General features: G+C 49.3%; 6 protein-coding genes and 1 pseudogene across 6 annotated transcripts, besides 2 other annotated features; all 7 read right to left on the reverse strand.

The window, feature by feature from the left end:
- Nucleotides 1-22,335: part of a sequence feature (sequence corresponds to BAC RPCI93-3M17) that runs on past both edges of the window.
- Nucleotides 581-5,878, reverse strand: Tb927.4.5020 (RNA polymerase IIA largest subunit; the record flags this gene model as incomplete). The annotated part of the gene is made up of 1 exon (XM_839558.1): nt 581-5,878. One exon carries the CDS (start codon nt 5,876-5,878, stop codon nt 581-583), a length of 5,298 nt encoding a protein of 1,765 aa, XP_844651.1.
- Nucleotides 6,459-6,481: a microsatellite.
- Nucleotides 6,880-7,920, reverse strand: Tb927.4.5030 (serine/threonine protein phosphatase PP1; the record flags this gene model as incomplete). The annotated part of the gene is made up of 1 exon (XM_839559.1): nt 6,880-7,920. One exon carries the CDS (start codon nt 7,918-7,920, stop codon nt 6,880-6,882), a length of 1,041 nt encoding a protein of 346 aa, XP_844652.1.
- Nucleotides 9,109-10,926, reverse strand: Tb927.4.5040 (dihydrolipoamide dehydrogenase, putative; the record flags this gene model as incomplete). Its single annotated transcript, XM_839560.1, has 1 exon — nt 9,109-10,926. The coding sequence occupies one exon, from the start codon at nt 10,924-10,926 to the stop codon at nt 9,109-9,111; it is 1,818 nt and encodes a 605-aa protein (XP_844653.1).
- Nucleotides 11,406-12,971, reverse strand: Tb927.4.5050 (annotated as a pseudogene).
- On the reverse strand, nt 14,402-15,217 carry Tb927.4.5060 (hypothetical protein; the record flags this gene model as incomplete). Its single annotated transcript, XM_839561.1, has 1 exon — nt 14,402-15,217. One exon carries the CDS (start codon nt 15,215-15,217, stop codon nt 14,402-14,404), a length of 816 nt encoding a protein of 271 aa, XP_844654.1.
- Tb927.4.5070 (hypothetical protein, conserved) lies at nt 16,062-17,399 on the reverse strand (the record flags this gene model as incomplete). Its single annotated transcript, XM_839562.1, has 1 exon — nt 16,062-17,399. One exon carries the CDS (start codon nt 17,397-17,399, stop codon nt 16,062-16,064), a length of 1,338 nt encoding a protein of 445 aa, XP_844655.1.
- On the reverse strand, nt 20,210-20,599 carry Tb927.4.5080 (hypothetical protein, conserved; the record flags this gene model as incomplete). Its single annotated transcript, XM_839563.1, has 1 exon — nt 20,210-20,599. One exon carries the CDS (start codon nt 20,597-20,599, stop codon nt 20,210-20,212), a length of 390 nt encoding a protein of 129 aa, XP_844656.1.

The raw sequence follows: 22,335 nt of genomic DNA on the forward strand, positions 1-22,335 counted from the left end.
GAATTTATTCAAGTCTTATATTAAAATCTTTTTTAAATCGCTGGTTACTCCTTGAAATGTTTTGCGTCAAAAAGAGTCTTATTTTAGATAAAATATGGTGAGAAATAGTGATATTTGCTGCGCATGCCCTTACAACGTCGACGATTAGTCATCTGAAGTGACTGCATCCATGTTGAACACAGTAAAGAAGAGATTGTTGACACGAATGGCAGAATGACCGTATCGACATGTGCCCTCCTTCTCCACATCCAAAACGGCTAAACTTTAGGTTGTGCAGGGAAACTGCCATTCTCTTTCACCGTTTTTATTTTTTGAGTTCCACCCTTGCCCGCCCCATTGGGTGTATAGCTCTCAACAAGCAAACATACACAACATCTCGAAAGCTTCCCGACCACAAATAATCCTCTCCTTTCCTCTGTAGGGTCTCCAAGAAAACGCTGATATCCTCTGCACCTTCGTTCCCACCTTTTCTGCTTCCACTCAACTGCACGCTGGCACTTAGCAGTTTAGCGCTGCTTACAGAATACACACCAAACAGGTTGACAAGGTTTGACCTTCCCACCTCACTAATTTCCTTTCGTTACTGTTCTTCCTCTTCCTCGTCCCCAAACTCTGCGGCTGTCGGCGGTGCCACCTGCTGGGGTGTCTTTGCAGTGGGCATATAATTCGTGGAGAGGTCATCTTCCTCATCCTGTTCCCTTCCCCCGCCAGCCTCCCGCCACATGACATTTGAGTCACTACGATGTGTGGATGGCTCATCACCTCGTATAGCGTAACCCGCGTGGGTGGGTGAGAGTGTCGGAACGTAGAGAGCTGACTGGGACCGCGAGTCCTCGCTGTGCGACCGGCCGACTTCTGTGCTGGCGTATACCTGCGACGGTGGGGCAGCACTGGACATGGCATGGGGCGTGTACGGTACTGAAACACTACCGATACCTTGCATGGTCATAGAGTTGTCGGTTCTTGGTAGTGAAGCTTGCATGGAAGTTGGCGCCACGCTGTGTTGCAGGTGGTAAGAAGAGGCTTCACTGTATTCGGAATAACTGTGTGCCACTGACGACATCCGCGTTGAAACTGGGTTGAACGCGCTGGCGGAAGACATAACGCTGTACATTTGTGAGGCGCTTGCTTCCCGCCCTCCGTATTCCAAAGCGGGGGATGTAGAATAAGCTTGACTCCTGTGCACTGCGCTCGCTTCGAGCCGACCGCCGTGGTACGTCGTCGAAGGGTTGTATGGGGCCGAGGCCGTTACTGGTGCGGAGGAGGACCCCCCACCGAAACCCTGGCGGAGAAACAGACTGGCATTGTTTACAAACGGTGTTGCATCATGATCTCTTGGTCGGTACGCAATGGAGGATTGGATATTTTGCTGCAGCGTGGACCCGAGACTGTGATACACATTTACATCCTTTCCGGGTGCAACCGCTTCTGCCTGCGGTACAGCCTGCTGCAGCGCTGCCATGTTGAGAACAAGATCGAAAAGCCCCGTACCAACGCGCGCTTGGTTACCGAGCACAAGATTTGCTGATACCCCACGCACGGGATCGCACTCGCCAAAAGATGCAGCCGCCATAAGCACCTTAACAGTTTCTTCAAATGAACAGCGCATCAACGGACCCGACGTATCGGAGCGGTTGATTCCTGAGCGAGAAACAGCCATCAGGTACCCATGCTGACATATCGTATCCACCAGTATAGTATAGTGGCGGTAGTTAATATTGAGACCATAGGCCAGGTAAGCCTCACGAAGTTCCGTCAACATCTTTGATCTCGCCGCCTCAATACCAAGAAGACTACATACCTCAGGCACTTTGTTGCTACTCGTTTTCACCGCATTAATAATGTTCTTACCATCCTCACCTACGACACCAATAAAAGCACGTCGCAATGCCGTGCCGTCCGTGTCTATTGCCCATATTTTGTTGCCACTCATTTTCCCCGTTGCCTGATCTACAGTGAATTCGGTGGTGTCCTTCAGCAGCGCCCGACGCACACCGGGAATACCACGCAAGTGAACCCGCGCAAGAAGGGCTGGGATTTCACGCTTAAGCTTTGGGATCGAGTCAGCTCCTTCGTTATATCTGGACCGCATTCTTATGGTCCGCTGGCGCACATTGTTAGCCATTCCCGTTTCAATTATGTAGCTTTCATCCACTCGCAGGATAGCTTGCTTCACATCCTTCATATCGAGGGCCTTGTCGGTGACCATATCCACGTCGAGCTCCAACCTCACCACCCATGGCGAACCTGCTACTACCTCCTGTATTCTTAGCTCTGCATCGCTTTCATCCATAACATTCCACTCTAGTTCTAGGATGTCACGATCAGCCTCCACAACGGTGTGACGTGGGTCAGGGTCGTAGATGAACTGTATGCGCCTTGTGATACTCTCCAGCGTGCAGTATTCAATGAGATGCTGGGCCTTTTGCGCATTTCGCTTTTCATCATATGGTGGAAACAGAGACACTGTCATGCTCGCGTGCTTTTGGTTTCGTGAGACGTTTAGAAGCTCCAGTAAACGTGGCACACCGAGGGTAACGTTCTTTGAGGAAATTCCCGCATTGTGGAACGTGTTAAGTGTCATTTGTGTGGCAGGTTCACCACACGACTGCGCAGCGATTGCCCCAATGTTCTCACCCGGTGTGGTGAGTGACTGGTGGTACTTGGTTCTAATTTCCTTGAGAAGATACTCAAAAGCCCTATCGTTAAGTTTATATTCCTTCAGCACCCTTTTTGACGCAAGTAGCTGCCTCAAATGAACGTTGAAGAGAGTAAGCGCACTTTCAATGCGCTCACGACTCAGCGTATTCCTGATGTATCCATCCCCTCCCCGGTGGTAAGATGGAAAGAGTTTCATGAGATCTTCTTGAAGCTTCCGCACGTGGTCGATAATAGTGATGGGGCTCAGGTTGGACACTTGACTACGTTTGCCCATAGTACTGCGCGCGTTTTGGATAAGTCGACCTGGATTAACAGGGAGGTTAAGCTTCAGTTTATCACGATCCTCGAGGTCAAGCATTTTGCGTGACCACTCGCGGTCCGCCGTAAGCTGTTCATATTCTTCCTGAAGTTTCCGAACATTTTGGGGATCAGCGCGTAGCATCTTCCTAACGTGGGGATCCATATAGTTACCACCAACCTTCCCACTGAAGGTGCCATCCACGTCGTACTCATATTTGTACGTGTCTTCCATCTCCTTATCGTCCCGAAAGGGAAGAGGGAACAGCTGCCCACCCTCTATACGGGCCCCGTCAAGACCGTCTTCACCGTACATAAACTGAATTAGTTCATCGTTTGCATTTCGCACAGTACCGTCGTAGGCTGCGTGGACATCTTCTAGCGCCTTGATAAGCTTACGCTGCAGGTAGCCTGTATCAGAGGTTTTCACCGCAGTATCGATCAAACCCTCACGACCAGCCATGGTGTGGAAAAAAAACTCGTGCGGTTTCAGACCCTCAACGTAACCACGGTTTGCCATGCCGCGTGACGTCTCACCATAATCGTCAAGCATAAAGTGTGGAAGCGTGCGCCTACGAAAACCGAATGGAATACGGCTTCCCGCGACGTTTTGTTGCCCAACAAAGACGGCAATTTGACATATGTTCAGATCTGTACCCTTACTGCCCGCTTCAATCATCACCTTGAAGCTGTTAGTGCGACGGACGTTGCTCAGTGCCTTCTTTGCTGCCTCTTCGCGGCACTTGTTCAGTGCGCTGTTGACATCTGCTTCGAATGACTGCAGAAGTGTCATACCAGCCTTGCGGTTCAGTGTACGGTTGTTGGCAGCCGCACCAATTTTTTCAACATTCCTCCGTGTTTTCACGAGGACATCATTCATCTGCCGCAAGGTGTCACTGTCAGCTACGGTGTCTTGAACCCCAACGCTGAAACCGAAGTTAAGTAAGAAAAACGTCGTCACGCGCTGCACGCCGTTGATGAAGCGTGCCACTTCATCAGATCCGTGCTCATTAAATATAACGTGAATGAGTGACCCCGGTGCAGCACCAACGATACTCTTAGTGATTGGTCCACATAACAACTGACCACGTCGTATCATCACTACGGAATCATTGTGAGGAAAGGGGGGCCGGTCCTGTGGTGTTGCTGGATGGTTAACCTCAGGAAGGATAAGTGAAAATACCTGCTTTCCGGTCCAGAGGGGTCGGGGTTTCAGAATGGCGGGAATGGGTAACTGCCAAAGATCCAGCCAAAGTGCCACGCTTTGCACAAAGTACTTATCGAGGAATGTGTCCTTGTCCGTCAACCGGTAACTACCCAGCAGACTGTCTTGCACAATACCCATGCACGGAGCAGACTTATTGGGCGAGACGAAGTTCTTTGGAACCATCATCATTTCAATCAGCTCTGCTTTCGTTAAGAGACTCTGCGGCACGTGCAAATTCATTTCGTCACCATCGAAGTCAGCATTGTATGGTGTGGTACAAGAGAGATTAAGCCGGAAAGTGTTATAGTTGAGAACCCGAACCCTGTGGCCCATCATACTCATGCGATGCAATGTCGGCTGTCGGTTGAACAAGACGACATCCCCATTAATCACATGCCTCTCCACAACGTCACCGATGTTTAGCGTCACCTTGGAGCGGTCACGCAAGAGCGCGAGTTTTGTTATGGTGCCATTCGGATGGTGTATGTAATTCGCCGACGGGTAGACCGTGCGCCGGGCAAACTCCGTCAGTCGCTTCTTATTTACTGTGTTCACTCGCTCGGGGAATGTAAGCGTCATCGCGACAGAAAAGGGTACACCTACTTCATCCACGTCAATGTTCGGATCGCCTGTGATGACGGTTCGAGCGGAGAAGTCCACCCGCTTCCCCATTAGATTTCCACGCAGTCTACCGTACTTCCCCTTCAAGCGCTCCGTTAATGACTTTAGCTTCTTTGTGTCATTCACCTTCGTTGGCTTATAGTATGTGGAAGCGTTATTGAAATATGTCGCCACATGTTCTTGCAATAACGCCCGGCTCCGGTCAATTGCTGCCTGCACGTCTGACTCCTTATCCCTGCGTAGTTGGTTGTTTCGTTTCACAATGGACATGATCTGATGCGTGAGTTCATCATCTGACCTGAGACCGCCGAAGGATATTGCGGGCCGCACCTGCGGGGGTGGAACTGGAAGCACAGTGAGCACAAGATCCCGTGGGTGGCAACGTTGAGGGTCGAAGCCCATCAAGCGGGCATCATCATCGGACACGCGGTCAAGTACCTGTCGCACCTTATCAGCGTGCCACTCGGCGTCTTGTTCCTCATGTACTGCCTTGATAACGAGTGTTGGGTAGATACCATAAAAGCGACTTACGCGGGGTTGAGACGCACCACAACCCCGTGTCGCGCCTGGCCCCATTCCTGATCCGCCATTGAAAGGGGCACTATCAAAGCCGTCAATCCCCATATCGTCTTCGGTGCTGGTGGAGACGCGGCACTTTGCCTCAGCCATCTTCGCAACTTGCCGAAGACGGTTGAGGCCTGTCATGTGCTGCAACTTCTTATGTACGTCCTGTTCGCGCGTGTTAAGGAGGAGAGCCCCGCACGTTTTGCAAACACACTTCAACACCTGCAGTACAAGATCGAAGACGCCAATATTAAAGACAGGCTCTGCGAGCTCGATGTATCCGAAGTGTCCAGGGCACTCTGGGTGCTTCCTATGGCATGTCTCGCATGCGAATTCGAAGTCAGTGGTACCCATACGCAAATCATTGATGCCTCCCCGGACTGGTCGGCCGCGTTCATACGACTTGGCGTGCTCGACAAGGCACACGGCGTAACTTTTGATTTGCCTTTCCTTAAATATCTCGAACTGTACTTCATTCACCTTCTGCAACTCCATCTGGGAAACCGGTAGGGCCGCACCACCTGACATGTTTGCACTACTTTTTGCCCTCTCCGGTAATCTCTCAGTGCTTCTCTTTATAGGAACGTGAAAGGGTTACCAACCTAATTCCTTCCCCCCCTCTTATTGGTTAAGATTGTTTTCCTTCTTTATTGACTCTTTCTTACCTTCCTTCACCGTCACGCTTAGCCTGGGTAATTAATCGGCGTGACAGGGGGTCTCTTTACTATGATGAATCAAAGTACAGTAAAAGAATTAGGGTAAGATAAACAAACAGTGGACAAAGGGAATGCTTGGACGAGCGCACCCACCAACACCACCGCGGTGAAGACACAGAGTTGCGTTGGCACCATCAACCACCAAACGGAGGGAAAAGTTATCATTACAAAATCAATAACGTAACAGTGTGTTAACGGCGCGACGCAAAGTTGCAGTGCCGAAAGCAGGAGGCGGAGACTCAAGTCTCGTTGTTCGCCACCAGTTTGTAGACCAGCTTTCAGCATCTGATACCCCGATCGACCCATTTCCACAGCCCGCGCCACCGCACCTATACACGAGCGAGGTAGTACATGTGGCTATCATCCCACAACAAGCAGCTTCCACCACTTATACATACACACACACACACACACATATATATATATATATATGTCGCACTTGGACGAAACCTTAAACGTATGTTGCGTTATGCAAAAGTCTCCAATTTACCTTTAAACACTTCCCTCCTTCACCCACTTTCCATCAGGATCACCGACTTCATTGTTTATTGTTGATTCCCTCCATGCGAGTCCGCGCTGTGCCGCGAGATGATGGGGGAAAACTGCGCTTACACACACATGGATGAAAAGGGTGGGTAGGAGGAATGTGATGCAGGCAAGTAGGGACACGATGGGTGCTACTTGTGCGCGGCCTTTCATACTGAAGCTATGCCCCTCTCTCCTCACCTCCGCATGTGCATGTTGGTAGGCCTCCCATATCCCAGAACTCAGGTTAAGGGGCATCCCGACACCGCATGAGTACCTTCCATAACGCTAAAAGAAGTACCTCAACAGCGTGCGTGTGGGCTCAATCCGTATGAAGCTACACATAAAATTTTCATCCACACACATAAATGCACCGGCGTTATCAAACTCATCGCAGTAGTTCGGCGCAGAGAAAACTGTCACAAGCTGCCGTGCTGCGAAGAATTCATAACCCGCGTCCACCACCTGGTGGGCACGGCAAATGAGGTCGAGGTCAAACTTCTTATTGAAAGACTTCACGACACTCTCACTAAAGGTCCACGACACGCCGCGGTCATTCTCACTCCAGTTACTCTCCATATTCGTGCTGGGATCAGACCATAACAAATCGCATATCAGTCCACTATCGGGCACGTCCGTGGGGCGGAGAATGCGACGTATCTGATCGAGATCAGTGAGTTCAGGACTGAGCCCACCATGCATACAGAGGATACGTCCTTCAACCAATCCAGCCACTGGCATGCAGTTGAAAGTATCGGTGAACTGTTTCCACAAGCGGACACTATACCGCCTCTTGCACTCATCGAAGAAACCGTATATACGGTTGATGCTACTACACTCGTGGTTGCCACGTAGGAGGAAGAAGGTCTCAGGGAAGCTCAACTTATATGCGAGCAAGAGACAGATTGTTTCCAATGACTGGTCGCCACGGTCTACATAGTCCCCGAGAAAAATGTAATTTGCATCTGGAGGGAAGCCTCCCAAGTCGAAGAGTCGCAGGAGGTCGGTGTACTGTCCGTGCACATCCCCGCAAATTCTCACGGGGGCGGCAATTTCTACTAGCATCGGCTGCGACATGAACAGCGCCCGGGACTCCATCACTAACCACCGCACCTCAGCCTCCGTTAACCCCTCTGTCGTTGCCCGTCCGGTTCCATTGGTTTTAGGAGTGCTTTCTTGTGTCTGGGCGCTCTGGAACGCGGCAAGGCGTGAGATGCGAGTGTACGTTCGTTGGTTGCTCTCGCAGTTCTCACCGGCAGGGCCCCGCGTAGCAGCAGTGTTGTGTACCGGATTGAGCAAGAGTTTCTTTATGATTTCGTCACAGTTCATTGAGGTTTCGGTTACTTCACTACTATGACTCGCTCACGCCGTACCGCCTAGATCGTATGCTAATTCGCAGCCTCTCTTGTCCGAGCTGTTCGCTTAGGTAACGAATGATGCCGACCAGTTGTAAGTGGCGGAACAACAGACCCTTTCGCCAAGTGCGAGAACAGGCACGGGGTTCGGGCAATTGAACGGACTGGATGGCACCCCTTTCCCCTACCCCTACAACCTTCTAATCTTCCCTTCTCTAACTCCACTTCAACCCCTGTCACCTATTATTACACCTTCCTTATTTTTCAGTTCCTTGGGCTTTTTTTTTCAGTTTCTGTTCCTTTCCTAATGTTCCCCTCTTCGTCGCGGTTCTGCCTCGTGGGACCGCGTCGACTGCAGCACCTGCGGGAATACACCGAAGCACTACGGTGGAAACACTAGAAGCAATACCAAAGCACTGATAATGAGGGACAAAGTTTGAGAGAAAGCGGAGCGGCTGAACGAGGAAAAAAAAGTCAGTCAAGCTAAAGCAATCAAAGTAGTTCCAACGGCTAAAGGACAGCGCGCCTGCCTACACGTTGGTTAAGATACGACATTTATTTGCGCGTGTGTGTCCGAGAAAAAGTCATGCATAAAGCCCTCACCATAGTGAGTACTCAAACATCGGGATACTCCCTTCCCTACACACACGCACATATTTGGATCGTTGCAACGCCCGCACGCAGACGTTTCAAAGTTATATTACAATGACGTGCTTCTTTTCCCGTTGCCGTTGATAATGACTGCTTATCGCGCGGAGGATTTCGCCCTCCCCGCGCATTTCAGTCCCGGACACAACGGTATACAGAACACTGCACGGTATGAAACAAAGCAGAGAGGCGAAAGACAGGTAAAGTAGGGAGTCGATAGGTCTCTCACCTTCGAAGGAAGGAGACGATTGATTATGAACTCACTGATAAGAGGGGTGGTAAAAAAGAAGAGAATGGGTGAGGGTGAGGGTGAGAGAAGGGAAGGGATAATACACTGTCCTGGATCTTATGCCCTCATGCGATCTGCCTTTGACCAGCGCACAACAGTGCTCTCACATATCCCTTAAACGTATACACATGACGATGGAAGAACTGTAACTGAACATCCAGCAGTCACGCCATCCGCAATTATAGGCCTTTACGGGGACATGGGCTTGTATCCTTCCACCAACATCTAGCGTCGCTCAATATCCTCGGTTACTTTTAAGCTTTGCCTCACTACCGACTGCTCTAACCGGGTGGCTTCTAAATTCCGCTCCATCTCTTTTTGCTCGTGTGTGACCTCCGGCGATGAGGGGGCGCAGTCGCTTGCGTCGGAGCCGCCGGCTCGGCCGCGGGCACCGTGCGGTGGGCGCCATTCGGTGAGCGTTAGATTTGGCATCGTGTTGGGCTTGATGTTTGACCGGCCGAGAATCATACGAATACATTCAACAAACCCTTGTACCACTGCCGGGTACGCTGCTGTCAGCTTCAGCAGTGAGTACACAGAATCTGACTGTCGAATGGCAAGTGACGCGACTTCAACTATGCTTCCTGCGTGAGCCCCGACTGCGCGAACGCCTAGAAGCAGTTTCTGCCGGTCGTTTGTTACAATCACCTTACAAAATCCCTGTGCACCACCCATTGCGATGGCACGGCTGAGATGGCTGTAGTCGTAACGCGCAACGATGTAACCGAACCCAAGAGCACGGCATTGTTCCTCGTTGAGTCCAACGCAAGCCACCTCCTCTTCGAGAAAGAGGATGGTGGAAAGGTTTGTGAGAAGAGAAGAATTAACCGGTCGCGCAGGTTTCTCCCCGTAAATGTGCTCAACAGCCCCTCGGCCTTGTGCCTCACCGAGGTTCACCAAACCCCGGTCAGCGGAAACATCACCAACAGCGTAAATGTGCTTGTAAGGGACACAACGACCAAAAGCATCCAGTGTAACCTGTCCGCCGGTGACCTTGCACGCAGTGTTCTCGAGGCCAAGGCCAGAGAGGTTTGGTGTGCGACCCAAAGACACCAGTGCTCGTTCTGCCTCATACGTCTCCACGCTATTTGCATCATTCCTATTATTCGTTGTGTTGTGTCGCACACTGTACACACATCCCCCAACATCGTCACTCTCCTCCCATGACTCTAGGTCAAACAGGGTACAGGTGTTGAGAATACGTACCCCCCGTCGCGTAAGATGCTCCTCGACAAAGTTTGCGATATCCTCGTCTTCCTTCGGAAGAATCCGTTTGGCTTTGTCGATGATTGTCACTTCTGTGCGGCCAAAGTTGGCGTATATGCTGGCGAACTCACATCCCACTGCACCAGCTCCGATAATTACCAAGCTTGACGGGATGGGTAACTGCATGATGGTGTCCGTCGTCACGACTCGTCGGTGATCCGCTACAACGAATTCGTGTTGCCGTGGTACGGAGCCTGTAGCAATAATGAAGTAATCAGCAGTAAGAACGTGATATTCATTTGCACCGGGGCTATGCACATCCAGTTCATGTGGTGAAGAAAACATAGCCCTTCCAAACACTGTTGTGACCCCGGCAGCCCGCAACAACTCAACAGTCTGAGTTTCCCGCGTTGCACTAACCTCTTGCAAGGTTTGTTGCACTCTTGATAGGTCCAGTTTCTGCTGAATTTCCCTCACCGTGTCGTCGTCGAAAACCCGCCGAGCTGACGCTCCGGAGAGAGAGGATACATACTTCGACATTTCCCACAACGTTTTTGACTGTAATGCACCATCCCACAGATCGCAACCACCAATACGCTTTGCTTCTACAAGACAGACCCGTTTGTTGTAGTCCACAGCTCGTAGGGCTGCCGCAATGCCAGCGGGGCCGGCACCAATGACACAAACATCGAAACGAGGCAAATTTGAGGGGATATAACTGACGCAAGCTGATCTCAAGGAACATACCCGGCACAGCCGAATCATCACTGTGGTAACGGTATTAATTACTAAAACTACGTGTGGGGGCGTTGTCACGTGAAATGTTGCAGAGATCATAGGAAACACAGGAGGGCTGTTTATACGGGAAAATTAAGGGGTGCTATTGATCAAACTAACGTTCTCTTCCTTCATACGCGATTACAACATATATTTCCCACCAGCTTTTTTAGCGTAAAAGGTACGTCCGGTTACTGGACTACACGTCACGCAAATAAACAGGGTCCAAGACGGAGGATCGACTCAAAGGAGAAAAATGATGTGTGATTTCATTGAGCGCTCCCTTGTTGTCTCATGAAAAGAGTAACTCTGGGAAGGGAGTGTACACGTCATTTTTTAAAAAAGGAATAAGTTGCGTTACGCGGAACGCGATTGGGCCATTCACCTTTCCAGTCAAGCGGACCCTCCTCGCGACCACTTGATGAACAGCAGCCATCCGCCCACCCGAAGGCAAACGGCAGCCCCACTCCAAGAACAGACATGCGTGTAAACTCCAGCCCACGTGTTCCCGACCTCTTCATGCCCGTCTGTTTTACCACCTATTGTTTGCCACCGCCTTGAGCATTTCCCAGCGAACAATAGCCCCGACCTCGCTCACAGTCAGACGGAGTCCATGTATTGCAGACGAGACCGGGGAATGTACCAGGTTTTAACATGGATGTGCCCAATATGACGCGCAAGCACTCTAGAAATGCTTGTGAAACGGATGGGTACGCTGTGAGCATTTCACTCAGCTCGTATGCCGACTGTTTACGTTGAATCGCCGCGGTAGCGAACTCTACGATAGTACTTGCGCTCCATCCCACTACGTGAACGCCGAGAAGCGTCTTTTTACTGTCATTACTCGCGAGTATTTTTACAAACCCTTCGGTGTTGCTTGCAGCCACGTTGCGACTGCAGAGTTCAAACCCATACTTGGCCACTACATACGATACATTTTTTGCTCTGCACTGCTTTTCGTTTTTTCCCACGGAAGCTACGGCACTGTCTAGGAATACAATTCTGGAATGGTCGGGGTGAAGCGGCTCCGTTATGTGTGAACTGTATATATGATCTACTGCCAACCGCCCCTTCGCTTCGCCCATACTCACTGACCTGTCACGACCTGTTGCGTCTCCCACGGCGTAAATGTGTTTTTTGTTTACACACCTGCCAAATTCGTCTAGCACAAGTACCCCGTCGCGCACTTCGCAGTTAGTATTACGTAGGCCCAGTCCGAAGTAATTCGGTCGGCGCCCAGTCACGGTGAGGCCCCGCTCCACTTCGTACGTCTGAAGTTCATGTGTCTTGCGGTGCATGATGGTATAGCGAACTCCATTCCCCGAGGTGCCGTCATTTGGTGTCTCCTGGCCATCACTCTCACTTTTGGTCAGTGATTGTAAGCTGTACAGCAAGCAATCTTGGTGCACCTCTACGCCATGCTTTTCCATTCCCTTCTGTATCGCTGCTGCCATATCATCATCTTCCTTCGGCATTATGCGCTCCTTCTTGTCTAGTAGAAACACCTTGGTCTTACCAAGCCTGCCGTATGTCATCGCGGATTCACTGCCAAGCGCGCCGCCACCCACCACTACCATGCTTTTTGGCAGCGGTAACGTCATAAGGTCATCGGAAGTCACCACGTTCTTGTGGTCCACGGGCACATGTGGCTGCGTGACAGGGGCAGAACCTGTGGCGATGATGAAATAATCAGCCGTCACCGTTCGGTACTCCTTTGCCTCGCGGCTACTGACCTCTAACTCATGAGGGCTAGCAAAAGCGGCGCGACCGTAGAGTAACGCCACGTTAGAGGCGCTGAGGGCAGATAGTACCTGCTTTTCCCGCGTCTCGCTCACCTCTTGCAGTTTCTGCAGCATGCGTTCATCATCGAGTTCCATAAAATTTGAAATGGTAGTTCCATACACCCGTTCGGCGGAACTTCCCCTCGCGCGCCCCAAAAAGTTTGACATTTCCCACAACGTTTTCGACTGAAGTGTGCCATTCCACAGATCGCAACCGCCAGTACGTTTTGCTTCTACAATTCAGACCCGTTTGTTGTAGTCCACAGCTCGTAGGGCTGCTGCAACGCCAGCGGGACCGGCGCCGATGACACATACGTCGAAATGTGTTTTGCCGAGCGACTGCCAGTAGACGAGGTGTGGTCGCTGGTGCGTGAAGGAGAAACGTGTGTGCCGTAACACGGTAATGATTCGTGCCAAAGTTACCTGATTTACACCCAGGCACCAAACCGAGCAGCGCGGGGTACCAGACTATGCCAATCACCTCACCCGCAGCCTACATACTGGGATTGGGCAATGACTAAAGAGGGAAAAAAATTGTTCATCACCCTCCTCTTCGTCCGTTTTTCAAGGGATGCAGTCACCTTCTGGTGTGTAGTCTCTCTACCGCCAGTAAAATGGAGTGTCGGGGATGAACTACAGAAGACAAAAAGCAAGAGAGAAAAAAGAAAACTATGTATGTGTGGGTTGTGCGAAAGGGTTAACAATTTCAGCACCCGTCACATTGCCCCAAAACACCTGAAGTGACAAACAAAAGCATGTAGACGTTAAAGTTAGAAATAATGCATATGCACATGTTTGACGCTCATTTAGTTCTCGGAAAACAAAAATAAAAAAATTGAGCGACGCTCAACCCTGAGCCCCCCCCCCAGTATTGCTTCTATCTGCATTAATGTGTCAGAATACTTGCAACCAAGGGAATCAACAATGAGGGGGACAACAAGAACAGGAGGGGAGTCGTGGGGAAACAAAGACATCTGACGGCATTTTTCTTTCTCCATTATGCAGTAAAAGTAACAAGCACATAAAACACAAACACTTGCAAAAAATTGTGGAAAATGGAGAGGTAGAATTAAAAGAAGGTGTTAGGACTCACCTACTTAGACCCCAATGAAAAACAAGTACTAAAGGTGCCGTGGGTAGATGGCCGACAGCAACATCGTGCGCGGGGCGAGCTACTACCACAAGCGTAATGCATAAATATGACTATTTCGGCTTCACCATACCCCGATGAACAAAGCTATGTGTCGCATATTCACATCGTGCACTACGTGGTTACACATGAAATAAAACAAAAATGGGAGTCGTCCAAGGTGACTCAGGTAATCCTACCGCTGACGGAAACATACATACATATATGGAGAAGCATTAAACAACCCGCTAAAAAACGAAAATGGGAGGCAAACTTAAAGAGATGAAAAAATAATCACTTATTTGTGAAAACGGGGTCCCATTTGGGATGTAATAAAAATAAGGGAGGTGAGAAAACCACAACTAAAGTAAACACGGTGGCATTAAAGATAAAACCACGGAAGAACAATTAAACTGAGAAACTTGGCTCAAACAAGGGAGAGCAAAAAATACATATACGAAAAATAAGTGAGTGTTTGTGGACGGTAACCCCCGCAGCTTACATCCGGTGTGCTTTGCATAGGAAACTTCCCCTGTGCACGTATGAGGTTGGTCAACGCAGTAACGTTTTGCAGGCCCCCATGCTTTCTCTCGTTACCACTGAATTTATCAACACCACCAGTGTTTCACGGTGTTGGTGTACAACGATCCATCGCTGGAGAGAACAAAAAGAGGTCCGACCCGTCAGATGTTGCGTACGTGTTATTACCGTTAGACTGCAGGCTGTATGAAAAGCCACGAGCTCCACAACTATCCCCACGCAAGGATTTTGTCGAGGTAGTCTGCAACTCTCGTACCGCCGCCAGGCCCCTCGTCCCACGTCCGCTCAGTGAGACCTGTGTGTTACTGCAGGAAAGTCCATCACTCAGACTGTATGGCAAAGCACTCGCCGGTTCATCCGCTTTTAGGATAAAATGAGAAACTGGAGTTACCCTCGACGTGTTGAGCCCTTCACTGTCACTCTCAGGTCTGCAACGATGAGATGCGCTCAACCTGTGTTGATCATCGGAACCACTACACATCTGCTCCCCACTTGCGATAATCTCCGTACCCACCACTTCTGCGGGTTTTGGGTTAAAATATGGTGTCAGTGCACCTTCCCTCGGCTCCGATACCCCAAGTGAGTGTACGGGTCGCCGCAAGTGGCGTCGAAAAATCTGTAAGTTGGGTGAAACCATTTCCCTTTCATTGTAACTGCTATTGACATTGCCAGTGTCACAGTCGTCTTCGTCGTCATCCGCATCTATATCGTCCTCAGTCACCTCGGTCCCGGTTGGTACGGAACCTCGGCAAAATTCACCCGGCCGATGTACATTATCGTTGGTGTGGCCTGTCGTCGCATTTAGACCACCGCTGGTGATATCTCCGTTGTTTTCCCTTGCACGCAATTTCTCCCCACGATCGTGCTTTTTTTCTCCAATCTTTCCCGCAGCAGAACCCATTGTTATCTGATGACAACAAGCCCGGTAACGGTTAGCCGCAGCGACGACGGGAGCAAAATCACCAACGACGGTGACAACTGAACAAAGGGGATGATACACGGCAAAAGTGAAGTAGATTTTCCTGCTTAATATTTTTTCCCGGGAGGGGAAGGGGGTGTACAAACTGTTGTATACCACTCAAACCCTCTGGGCTTCTTTTCCCGTTATACTTGCGTAGGTTACTATTTACACTCCTCTCGAGCAGAAGGCAATGATACTATTGACTGTTGACCGGTTGCTAGCGCAGCGCAAAAACCTATGAAGTCAAAACGGGAAGGAGGTAGAAAGTAATGACAACGTGAGGATGTGGTGCATTGCAAGTGCACGTGTGAAGTGTTACCTATAAAGCATAAAATAAAATGTTATGGCGATGTTAGCCTAACACCGTTGCAGCAACCATTTCTGCGTGCAACAAAGCAGTTTAAAGAAATAAGGGAAATGAAAGGCAAACTGTCCATCAGCTTCAGGGATATGATCCCCAATTAACCTCTTCGCTCCTTAGCGGTATCAACTGCCTGCTTTCACAAGACCCTCTACACCACAAACTGTTGGTTTGCACACCCCATCACGTTCCCGTAGCGGCATCTTTCCCCTTGTCTGGCGTAGTGGCTACCGCTTTACTCGGATGTTAAAACTCATGCAGCTGGTGGGGTGTGAACTTTTCAAAACAGCTTGCGACCTCCCCCCCCCCCATTAGGTACGGTGATGGGTAACGAAGCAGTAGAAATGCCAACAGGCTTTCGCTATTGTTTGATGGGGAGTCAACAACATGTTTACGATGGCACATGATCTGCATTTCCTCACGTTACACATTCATTCCCCAAGGCAAATGTACTGCGGAAAAAGCACCAGCGACGACTGCTATTATTAGTGTTGTGATGTCCTCCCTCAGCACCCAGTCCCACCATATGAGTGTGACACGGCATACAAAAAACACCGCGGCCAGAAGTATAGCGGCGGCCACGCCAGCTGCTATCTTCACGTAAAAGAGATAATGTTTCTCCTCTGCAAGGTGCCTCTTTACCTTCCGGTATTTCTCACGAAAGTAATGACATGTTTGCTCTCCGTCTTTGCAGCATCCTGACATAGACCTCAGAACTAAATTCCTCTTTATGAGTTCCACCTTTATTATCTCGTCGCGGACAGAACAGTAGTTTCTCATCAGATGGTATTGTTCTTCGGCGTATGATCTGTTGCCTCTCTCATGCCGGTCGCCGTACTCGTGTCTTGCTTTCGTGATATCACCGAAAGGTTCAGCTTCACCATCTTTGCATTGTAATTGACGCCCCGCGGCCCTCAGTTGCAATTGCTGCAGCTCCCATTCTTTCACAGTTAAATTATCTTGCTTTATGGCCTTCTGTAACTCACAGAAATGGCACGTCACGGCGTCTGCGAACGCACGCCAACGCGCTGGTTCCACAGTATTAAGTTCACCGCCTAGTTCGGTAGGGAGAACCGCTTGGTCGAACCATTGTAGCAGGAAACCTCGGCGTAGTTCGGCTTCAGACACGACGACAATAGAACCTGATATATCTTTCAACGCTCTGTTAAGCAGCGGCCGAGCTACTACCGCCGCGATTTTGGACATATTCACAATAAAGACCCGCTCTATGAGCCCCGGGTAGAACCTGCTAATGCGTGTCGCAACAGTCTTTTGGAAGCATAACTCCATACTCTTTAACACCTCCGCGTTCTGTTGATCTATTAACAAAATTACACGGCAACTCTTATTTTCTTCACGCAGTCTTGTTGCATACGTCATAACAACATCAAGCATCTTGACGTATTCACTGTGATTCTTTACACCTGTTGCGTATCGTGCGGTGCAAACGTACAGACAGACCCGTCCGAGTCGGTCTGACCCAATGATTTGGACAACTCCGCGCGCAAGTTCGCTATGAATGTCAGTATCGACGTCGGTGTAGTTGCACAACTCAGTTCTCTCCATCGTTTCACGCTCCTCTACGATTCTTATAGTCTCCGGGACGTTAAAATCCTTACTCTCGAGGAAAGCATATAACCAGCAATCAAAATGTGTGTGTGCAATACCTATGCGATTTTTCAGGTCCTGCAGTTGTTTCCGGTGGGTGGTTGCTTCGTATCCTAGGTGGGAAAGAAGTACGTCGACTTCATGAGTAGACATCCTCCAGTCCCCCCCTTTTCCACTCTACAACTTCGTTACGTTCGCATAAAATACCAGAAGGACCACCTGCGTGCAACACACTGCGGAAAAATTTCCACTTCTTCCCCACCTCTAAACTAGCGTAAAATAGTAATACAGTAGGGAAAAATATTGAATACAATAATGATGGAGCCGACAATATTTTCCGCTTCGGCTCCATGAATTTCCACGCTCTAACGGTGATCAAAGGGGGGAAAGTAAAGAAAAGAGAGAGAGAAGCTACTAAAACAGACACAACTGTGTCGCCACAATATCCCGCATAATCATCCAATGTGCGTTTGGTGTCAATGCAAAACAAAAAAAAAAGAAATGCGCTCTTCCCTACCCACAGCAAACGGTTCACACTACGTCCCCGTAATCTCACCTCAATATCAAACTAAACAAAAAAAACTAAAAAGACCATCTAAATCATATAGTAGTGATACAATTTCAACCAAATTTGTGCACCTCGCAGCATATTTGGCGAAAACAGTGTTGTCACCACGGCTCAAGTTCCCTTCCGGATTAGTTTGGTTAAACAATATAACCCATAGGATGTAGAAAAGGATATCGTGTATACCACTTCCCCCTCACTCAAAAAGGGCCAAAAATACGACGGTCCCTCCTTTGATTTTCGTCACAGGGGATTTTGTCCACTGAAAGAGCGGCAAGCAATCGATTAACAGTCCCACTGGCTGTTACTATGAAGATACCCACGAGGTGCAGTATACAATCTTTTGGCAACCACTTATACTCAGTGAACCTAACAGTCCCGTGCGACAAGAGGTGCGACTGAGGTCTCCATAGGTTAGATTTTATGTTGATTATACATAAACAATACAAAAAAATCTCACCAATTTAAGGTTTCTAATAATTTTTTTTGACGCCGGTAAGGTTAAAGTTTATTTTATAGTACTGCGGCGATCCACTGCACTGGGCCCATTACGGGCAAAGATCTCAGCTGCACGAAAAAAATACACCACTCAAACGCACGTATTCCTCATTTTTTTTTTTGCGACTGAGCAGCTCAAACGGCGTTAGCGCAAATGGGAGTCATTTTGCACACAGCAACTAAATGCCAGATGACGGTACCGGAACGAGAGGAGAAAGTTAGAAGCAGAGGTTGGTAGACTGAAAATAGGCACTTATGTATTCGTGTACCGTCACAAAGTTGTACTTTTCAAGATTTCACCAAAACCACTGAAATGGTGTCGGATACATCCCGGAAATCGCTGAATCCCCCCCCCCCTGTGTGCCAACCCACGAGATGTGTAAAGCCAATAAGGGAGATGCATCCCATTGTGACAAAAACCACAAGCATTCGCAACTCTCAAGATACCTAATTTCTTCGCATACGCAAGGTACTACGCCTCCGCACATTTCTCCATGAAAACATCATTGATTCGATGTTATAAACCGCCCCCATGGGGTAACACTACCCCCCATAAAAGTCAATAAATAACTATAGATACAAGCAAAAATAAGGGAATATATCTAAGCGTCCGAGTCAACTTCCGACACTGTCAACTTGTCACGGTAAGCATGATGCAAATATTGCGCTGCAGTAAACGGATTTGCTTCCCTGCAAACGGAAAGGGCAGCGCAGCGTGATAAACCCGGTCCTTGAAAAATTGATACATAGGCTTCCTGTCATCACAGTTAATGACATCTACGGTATATGCCGCCTTCGCAACCCGTCGGGGCAGCGGCGAGTAGGACCATTACCATAACGGGCACCATCACGCAGCTTTCATGAAGAAACGTGAAGAGGCATCATATGTTCCCGTGTGTGTCACTAAGAATACCAATAGATATAAGATCCAATGAGTTCCACAAAACACACATACACATATATGCAACAACAGTAAAATATGAGAATTTATTGACTGATGGAACGTAATACAATTGGGGGCCAGACACCTATGACATGACGGTTTCTGATAAAGCAGTCAGAGGCCACTACAGACTTGGGTAGTCATGTCCTTCATTTTCCGCATTTGTTACCCTCCATGCTCACAAGAGGTCATGGTCGCTGTACACCACTGAAAGACACAGTGCCGAGGGGCAACTTGTTTTCACCGCTTAACCAGCATTTGGTTTTTGTTTCTCCACAGCAGTCAAGATTATTTGGTAATTTCACACGGTGTGAAGTGGCCGAAAGAGTTAAAAACGATACCACCACCCAAATAGACAACTTTTGTCAGAAGCCACTCCGTCCCCTCCGCGCCACGCGGCTGTCAGTGTTGCCTTTTGAGCCCAGTCTGTAGAACGAACCCGCACAATATTTATGTATTGGAATTGTGAAAGATGCCAGCAATGGCCTTACGAAAAAGTTGCTATGACTTTAACTCCTCAATAGACCAGTTTGTGCTCCATCATCACTTTCAGTAAAATGTGGTGGCCGCTACGCCATTACAAAGAGCACCAACGACACGACTTAGTTCTGTGACGACGCAAATACTCAACGGAAAGGGCCCTTTCCTCGTGCGTTTGACGCTGATAGTGATACCCCCTTCCTGAAGATAGCTAATACTACTTCGGCAATACCTGCCACAGACATTTAAGAATGTAGTTGCGTTGCGATGCGGTGCGTTGTAGGGGGAGGGGGTGGAGATGCCAACTTTGCCCGTGGTGACAAAAAATACGGGCTGCCATTAAAAAAGAAATCATAGTAAGTGATTGAAACAAGCGCTCACAAAGCAGTGTAAAAACAGTAACAATATTGCTAACGGTAATAAAAGTAGTAGTATCCGTGGGGCAGAGGTAGCCAGTCAGTATGACGCCATATATTGCTACCTTTCTTTCTTCTCAAGGGCGTTGTGCAGCCTTGCAAACTTCATCACGGCAGCACTCAAAACCGTGGCAAGTGCGTGGATGTACATATTTCGTTCAAGGCGCCACTTCCTTCCCTCCCAGTCGATTTCCATTGTCATTTCCGCGAAGCTTGGTTTGCCGCCACTGTACTTCCTCCTCCAATCAATTACTTGTAGAACAAAACCAATGAATGTTGTGACTGTCACTATAGTGAGAACCGACACTCCGTAAAAATTGACTCGTTCGGCATAGCCCATTGCCCGGCTCATGGCTCTCGACAGCAGCGGTATAGGGATTATGAACAAAACGAAGACGATAAATGCAGGCACTATAAGCGCGTTAACCTCCAATGCCAAAAGGCTGACCATCACTAAAGACTTACCTTCATCGACAAAAGTTAAGTGAAATGATACAGAAACGAGTGCGCGTCGTACAGTTTCATACCCTCTGAGTCAAAGCCATTATCAACAGCCATATCGACTTAACGAGTATCACAGAATGCATAACACATGTATGCACATGTTTGGTATCGCATAGCTTTGTTGATTATTCAAACATCCCCCCTCTCTTGGTGAGAAACTACAATGCTTGTACCATTTGACAAAAAAAAACTTGAGAAATATTTTCACGCGGGGATAGCAGCGCGAATCTTTCTAGAAGGGGGACTAAGACAGTAGGACATTACGCGACATCCAGAGCCGGCACGTCCGTCCCAGTTCATCGCTATTCCATGTTGTCGTTTTCCGAGTGGGTTAGAAAAACAGCACAGGTGGGTGAAGCGGTCAAGTCATTTACGAATGACTTTGCTGTTGGCGATTCGCACCGTCCCAAAGTTTTTTTTTTCAAAAAAGGGGGAATGCTCCACTCTTTCACCTCGGAGTTGACAGGTGACCGACATGCCATCGACATCGTGTATCCAAAGCAGCGGCAGCCCGGCCCCAAATGGTTAAACTCCCTGCGCTGAGGTAACGCGCCCCGCATAGGCACATGGAAAATATCCTTACTGATGAGGTTTGAATCACCCGCAGCCCTAGTGCTCCCCGCCGACTACCAAAGAAACAACCAACCCTGTTTCCCCCTTCGATAAACAATGCAATGGGGCGACAAACCTTTATCCTACGGACTGCTGGCCGAAATCCCTGGTGAAACAGCATTTCCGGCTGGTCGTTAAGTGGAGTCAACACGGTACTCACAGCTTACACCGCGCCCGCGCCCACACCCTCGCCTCGGGGGTCCCTCCCTCCCCCAAGAAACGCCACAGCCGCCGCGGGACGACACCATTCGCTGGTCCCACCGCCCTAGGGAAAATGCGGATGTCAGAGGATTCTCACCGCGCCATGCTTGGATCCCTTTACCTTCCCTTTTGCCTTTGCCACCGTTGCTTTACACTAAAGTTGGCTCCCACATGCCCGCGGTCGCGTTCGGACCGTCGTGTTGGGAGCAAAATAATCGCCCTAGCAGTCGACCGGGTGTCTCCCTGTGTGCGCGGGGGCTGTCACCGCTTCGCTGGCAAACCGTTCCACGTCGGCTTCCCCAGCAAAAAGTTTGCCACACAACTCGGTGCCGCCCACAGCCACTCCCTGTTCCACGTAGTGAAAGTGCACGTGGGACAGAAGGATTAATAATGCACAGCCGAAACACCGGGTATGGCGCCAACGCCTTGTTTGAAAGAAACTGTCCAGGTTGGCCATCAACACAGGAAGACACACAAGTAAACACGAGAATGCACCAGTTCCATGAGTGAACATGGATTCGAAGGCAAAAAGGGATAAAGGACGAAACAATAATGAAAGCTGTGTCCCCCCCCGCCTTACCTCACCAATTGTGGTTAAGAGGCGAACCTGTTGGTTTGGAGGACTTTGGGGCGCACCCGGGTGGAGATGTTTCAGATGCGGAAGGGTTGGAAGAGTTGGAAGGGAGATGCGAATCCACCGCCTTACGCGAAGTGGGAGGCACGAAAAGGAAGCACGGCAACTGTAGCAAAAGCAACGTGAATGCCAGTGGTGTGTTTGCGTTGTTTCCGCGGCGCTGGAAAGTGTGCAAAGACCGGAAAAATAGAGTTGTGGTTCATGTAAAACCGTATGCGTGCAATGCCCGGTGGTGA

The sequence above is a fragment of the Trypanosoma brucei genome, chromosome 4 (assembly GCF_000002445.2).
Source record: "Trypanosoma brucei brucei TREU927 chromosome 4, complete sequence".
Classification (NCBI taxonomy): Eukaryota; Euglenozoa; class Kinetoplastea; order Trypanosomatida; family Trypanosomatidae; genus Trypanosoma; species Trypanosoma brucei.